Consider the following 6,278-nt stretch of genomic DNA (forward strand, 5'->3'; position numbering starts at 1 on the left):
CGCCTCTCGCGAGACTTCCCGCGGGGCTTCCGGCGGGAGGGAAGAGAACTAAAAGGCCGAGAGGCGCCAAAACAGGGCCCTGCCCTCACTGCGCATGCGCAGAGCGTCCAGCCCGCCGTCACTCACCGCCCGAGCGGGATCATCCCCCCGCCCGCTCGTGCAGCTCGCGCATGCGCACTGGCCCGCCACGGCGGCTCCTCGCTTTTCCCGCCGAAGAGGGAGGGGCGCGCGCGCAAAATGGCGGGCGGGCCGCGGTCTGAGGCGGTTACAGTGTCCGTCTGCAGGGTCCCTGTGCGAGGCCTTCCTCCGTGCCTGGAGGCATCGCTGTCCTGCAGCCCCGTCACTGACAGCGTTGTTGTGCTCCTGGAGTCCTCACTGTACTCTTGCAGAGCAGGGTTTTCACTGAAGCCGTTTGTGTGGTGAGAGCAATGAAGTAGGTAGAGAGATTGTTCCTTAACACCTCAGTGTGTGATTGCCATCGGTGTTAAATGGTAGATGGGCAGTCACAGGTTGGTGTGATGAAGGGTTCAGTAAAGGAAAGTGTCTTCACCGTTGTTGGTGTGAGGAGTAGGCAGCGTAGAGAGAAAAGAGAAAGACTTGGGAGTTAATGCAGTTGTGGTGTGTTTGTCACCAGTGTACTTCAACTTTGCTATGTGTAATGACTGAACATGAAGGAACGCTCTGGTGGGTGGACACTGCTGCTTGCATTCCAGCAATCTCACTAAGAACTGCTGTATATTCCCATAGGGTGTGACTGATGGGTGAAGTTTGATTGCGGACACATTTATGCCAACTGATAGCAGAATAGACTTCACAACTTCATTAAAGTTGTAAAGTAGGTATGCTTTATTCAGCTGAAGATGCACAGGGGATTGGACCTCCAAAAGGCATGCACACCTCAGTGCCATTTTCCTTTTACATTTATCCTGTAAAGTCATACATAGGTATTAGGTTGCACAATACGCCTATACATATTTATATTCTATCCCTGCTTCCTATTATAATGAGCTAAAAGGCTCTCCACGCATGCGCAGTGCCTCCTGGTGGTCTTGGGCAGGGGTCTTCAGATGAAGTAAGTAGTCTTCCTCTTGTGGGTAGGGGTCTTCAAGATGAAGTAAACGAGTCTTCCTCAGGCTTGAACTTTTTACCTCTGGTCCTCACGCATGCTCTTTAGGAGCTGGATGGGTCTGGTCTATGTCCAACTGGTTTAATGAGCTCTTCTCTTCATTAGGAGGTTCTATCCTGGTACTGCCTGATAAGGCATCTGCTGAGCTTGTCAAACAAGCTATAACTTAGGCAGTATCCCCTTGTACAACCCCCCTGTTCTCCTCATTAGGAGGTTCTATCCTGGTACTGTCTGATAAGGCATCTGCTGAGCTTGTCAAGCCAGCTATAACTTAAGCAGTACCCCCTTGTACAACCCCTTCTGTACATTTTTGTCTAACCCCCTTGTACAACCCCCCTGTACACAATAGGCCACATCAGTTTCACTAATGATTTGCTGCTTTTTGAAGGAAAAGAAGGAAACACTGGTGCTTGTATGCTCAGTGCTCTCTGCTCAGGACTGCAAGAGAGAGATGGGGGTCTCAGTGTGCTCTGCATTTAGTGTTTACAGTTTAATGTTACTCTGCTCTAAGTATGCCGGCAGCATGCTGAGTCTGCTGCCTTGTGTGCACAGATCTGCTTCCACGAGTCCATCAAAAGAATGTGAAGAATCAAGCCAAGGAAGCGTGTGGGAGCCTGGAGTTGTGATGGGGATGGGTGACACGAAGCAGAATTTATTCTGTAGAGACATTCTGAGAAACAATGGAGCCACCAAGGAGTGGGGTTTGGTGATGGGGAGAAACGCTTCCTGCCAGGATTGCCCTTCCAGAGCTGTTCAAATTGGAAGCGAGCAGGTTTGAACAGCATCCAAGTAATGTTATAAATATTCCCATGAGCTCCTTTGCAGGAAATTCCGTTGGTTTTGTGGAAGAGTGGATCCATTTCTATTGTCCAGACTCACACAAGGTTGTCATCCAGAAATGATGTATGACTTTGGGCAGTGGGGTCCCAATCTGATCAAAATCCTTTAAGGAGCTGCACTGAATATTTCACCTAAATGTGGGATTTCCCATGACAATATATTGCCATTGCATTGAGAAGATTGGCCAGCTTCTTGGAAATGCTAGATCACCACAATGAGAAGTGAGGGAGGTAAACTATGCTTTCAAGAACTTGTAGTGCTTTCAAATTAAAATGGTTTAGCATCAGTTTAAGTTCTGTATAGGCTAATGTGGTTTTAGTATGCATATCTACAATCTGTAACTTAAACCACCTTTGTATACCCATTGTGTATTGAGGTTGAGCACTGATAAGGGATTGAACAGGGAGGAAGTGAGTTTGCAAGGCAGATTGGGCCAAATGAGCTGGGAGTATTTGAGTAGCTCTTGAACCAAAACAAGATTTTCATGTTTCTTTTAAAAGCAGATACCTTTTGCTTTAACATCACTCCTGTTTTATTTCAGTTACAATGCATCAAAGCAAATACTTGTAACAGGCTTTACTAGTGTGGTGTTCAGGGTAATGCATTGTCTCTGTATTGGTTTAGAAATAAACCTGAGCATCTCATACCTTGTAGCCTACAAGTACCAATTTAGGATTTGATCATTAAAGACCTGCAGAGTTCTCTGGGTTTGCTGTTGGACAGCAGTGCTCTGTTTTGTTATGTTTCAGCATGTAGTTAGCAGCAGTTACCAAGCAACTGCCAAACAGAGGTGTCTCAAGCTCTTATATGGCTTTCTGTAGTACCAGTACTTTAAAGCAGCCTTCTCCTGAGTTTTACCAGTGGCTTGGCTTCTGTTATGTTGATCTTGTTATGTGTAACTCCATTGAATTTAATCTATTCTGCAAATTGGAAGAGTGTTTAATTCCCTTTGCTGTTGTAGTGCCTCATTTTTGATTAATTGTACTCTGGGGTACTTCAGTTTAAGAGCAGTCGTTCCTATTATTACTTTTATGACTATTAAATACTTCATAGCTTTTAAAATACTACTGTTTCTATTTCTGTTACAGATCAGCTAAACCAAGGTCTAATTGTTCTTTGCTGTCTAGATACAGAGAAAGGGTTTTAGTAGAAGATGAAACTTTATTAGACAAAGGAACTAAAGCTAAATGTGTTAATTGAGCATGTAAAAAATCAAGAGGCATTTCTGTCAGCTTTTGTCCACTCCCAAGGATCATTCTGATAAATCACAATGTTCCAGGTAATGTCCAGGTTTGGTTGTCTGGGAGGCAGACTTCTGTCACTTGGAGTGCAGAAGTGTACTCAGGGGGAAAATACAGTCTTACAATTATGGGAATTGGTGTGTGTGTGAAAGGAGAGTAGAAGTCGCAGTTATTTTCTGTTCTGTTTTGAAGAAACACATAATGAAGATCACACCTTTTGGAAACGGCACTTTAGGTATGTAAAGATGTCACAAAGAAGGTGATTGGGCTTTAAACCCTCTTGCTTCTTCTGACAAGCGTTACTCCACCATAAGTCATAGTCTGTAGAAGACAAATATGCATAACTTGGTTTTAATTTAGACTTTAGGAAGTCTATTTTTAGCTAAGCAGTTGCAAGTTTCTGTTATTTATGTTTAAATCCATCTTATTCCACAAGCAAATACATTTACAGCACCTGCCTATAAATACGTATATAACATTCATACCAAGAAAAGTATTTTTACAAAACCAGCTCTGGAGACTGGAAACCTAAATCTAAATGTCACCATCAACTACATTTTTTCACTCTGCTTTAAGGGGTATCATAGATGATGCTTCCTGTAAGAGAAATCATTGTCCCAAATAGCAATTGGTTCTTTTGTCTGGTTTTGTGCTTCCTTAATGTTAGAAAAGTAGTTGGAGATACTCAAAATGATCTTAGGGTATTGTATGTCTAAAACATAGGACTTTAGTGCACTTAGCTGTAGCTAAGTCTTTACCCAAGCGGGTGCTTCTGAGAAGCCAAATGAGCTTAACTATAGAGAAAAGCTCTTTGTCATTACCAAGCAGTTTAGAACTAACCAAAGACCTTTGAAGAATTGTAGGTGAAATGAATGTATTGCACATTTTCAGGTTAACTCAACCTTTACTTTCTTTTCAGCAGGAATGCTGTAGATAAAGGTAAGGGTGGAAATGCTGCTGTAGTAATTGTGAGGAATTTGTGAGGAGTCTTTCTGCTCCATGCTCTGAAGCTACAGCCCTTTACACTAGAATTGGCCCCAGGGTGGTGATTAATAAAAACATTTGTTGGGCACCTTCCATTAAATATATGAGCAGTGTTGAAAGAGGAGTCAGTTAAGGCAGTTGGTTTTAATAAGGAGCAGGAATAATAAAGGTACTGCTAGTATTTTCCACTAACTGTGGTTAGTCTGAAATGCTCCATCTGAATTCTGTATCTGCAGATTTAAGCACCTGTAAGGAATTCCGCAAGTAATGTGGTAGTTCTGGGGCCAGGATTTGTATAAGGTATTGAGCTTACACTAAAAAACCAATCAGCACAGAACACTTTCCTTCAACACTTTTTTTTAACACACCATTATTTTCTAACACGTACCTCCACCATTTCACCTCCTTTAATTTCTTGCTCATGATGGAATTTGTCTGATTTGCACACGAGCTTCCCATTTACCATGTTCACAGTGCACTGTTGAAGCAGATTTAAAAGTTGTAAAACATTTAGAGTTTGGAGTTTGGTTAGAATAAGCAGATGACTATAGGAAATAAATGATGTCAGTGTTTCATAATCACGTCTGAAGTTCAACTGCAGACCAGAGCATTTGAACAGGAGTTTTAGAAGAAACACTTTTGTTAAAATGATAGAACTGTGCACTAACAGAAATGGTACAAGCAAGTCTCACTGAGACATAGAAACTGAAGTATAAGGATGAACGAATTGATGCAGCCATTCCTGAAATGCAGTACCTTTAGCTTTCTGCCATCCATGGTAGTAATATCAGCCTCTTTTCCAAGTGTAAATGAGTTAGTTACAGATTGCTTGGGTGTCTTTGATGTCACAACAAAATCCTCTCCTTTTTGTTGTATTTCAACAACAGGTTTAATGTCTCTGGCAAGTTTGATAAGGTCATCTGGCAGTGCTGTAAAAAAGGCAAAAAAGGACTTTTTCTGTTATGAAGAAGTGTGTTGATGTGAAAGAGCAAATTCGTTTTTCCAAAGAGAAAAGAAATAGAAAGTGATGTCCAGGTTAAAAGGCCAATCCTGGTTTGAATTCCTCACTTCTCTGTGGGCATGCTCCATCCAGCCTGTGTAGATTAGACTTGCTACTCTTGCATCAGAATGTGCATTGTTCCATTCAGTAGTGGTTTGCCATGTGATGGTGTTTCTCCATGACAAAAACCGTGTGTGAATTGTTTTATTTCCCTCACCTCGTCCCAGGAGGACTGGAGGTGCTAGTGTCTGGCTAGTCAGAGCTGCAGCAGTGCACGTAGCCTCAGACTACTGTATCGGAGTGTCTCTGGCATGTTGTGAGAGTATCACCCTTAGCAACAGAGGGACTGGTTGAGGCGTACTGTTGGAGTAGGCTTGTCAACTGTAACTGCATCTTATTCTGCTGAGTAGCTCTTGCATACTCTTAAAACCCCTTAGACTCTTAATACTCTTAAAAACAAATAAAATGTGTTTTGTCAAGATTGTCAAGAGGATAAGTGCATTTTTATTAATGTAGGCACCTACTAAATCATAACCACCAAGTCCATTCCTTACAGATCACTAAGCACCAGTCACATACATTAATCACTCATGCATCTGCACATCACTGACAGTTTGTTTCTAGTTAAATGTATTTCTAAAGTTACGTGTTAATCAAAACAAGTTGATTTTTGTTATGCCTCTTCTTTCATGGGGGACTCATGTAACGTTGAGAAAGGGATTTGGTGGTTATCTGTAACCTTTCTACGCTGATTTGTATGATATTCAGTTTCTTTTCATTTACAGATTAGGCCCGACAGCCTCACTGGGCAGGGAGTAGTTTGTCATCCAAACAAAAGAAAGAAAACACAGAAATATAGCGATGGCAGAGGCCATGCAAAGTGTGTGCTGCAGTCCAAGGAAGGGATTTCAGAAGTAACCAGACACTTACCAAGAGCTTTCAGAAACTCTTCATAGTTTTCTTGAGCATAGACCTGCCAGGTTCCATTGAATGCCATTATGGATGTATGACACAGCTTGGGGTGGTTGTGCTGGCAGGAAAGTGAGGGCTCTCCCTGGTCATCCAGATGCTATTTATGGAAAGGGAT

General features: G+C 42.4%; 1 protein-coding gene across 1 annotated transcript; it reads right to left on the reverse strand.

Annotated features, from left to right (window-relative positions):
• Positions 1-2,474: 2,474 nt before the first annotated feature.
• Positions 2,475-6,278, reverse strand: LOC133223155 (fatty acid-binding protein, liver). The gene is made up of 4 exons (XM_061373611.1): positions 6,122-6,278; positions 4,948-5,120; positions 4,580-4,669; positions 2,475-3,528 (listed from the first exon to the last, which is right to left on the reverse strand). Exons 1-4 carry the CDS (start codon positions 6,186-6,188, stop codon positions 3,478-3,480), a joined length of 381 nt encoding a protein of 126 aa, XP_061229595.1. The 5' UTR covers positions 6,189-6,278; the 3' UTR covers positions 2,475-3,477.

This window comes from Neopsephotus bourkii, unplaced genomic scaffold, assembly GCF_033783945.1.
Source record: "Neopsephotus bourkii isolate Nb327-2 ecotype Australia unplaced genomic scaffold, CSIRO-AGI_Nbou_v1 NB_1632, whole genome shotgun sequence".
Lineage (NCBI taxonomy): Eukaryota > Metazoa > Chordata > Aves > Psittaciformes > Psittacidae > Neopsephotus > Neopsephotus bourkii.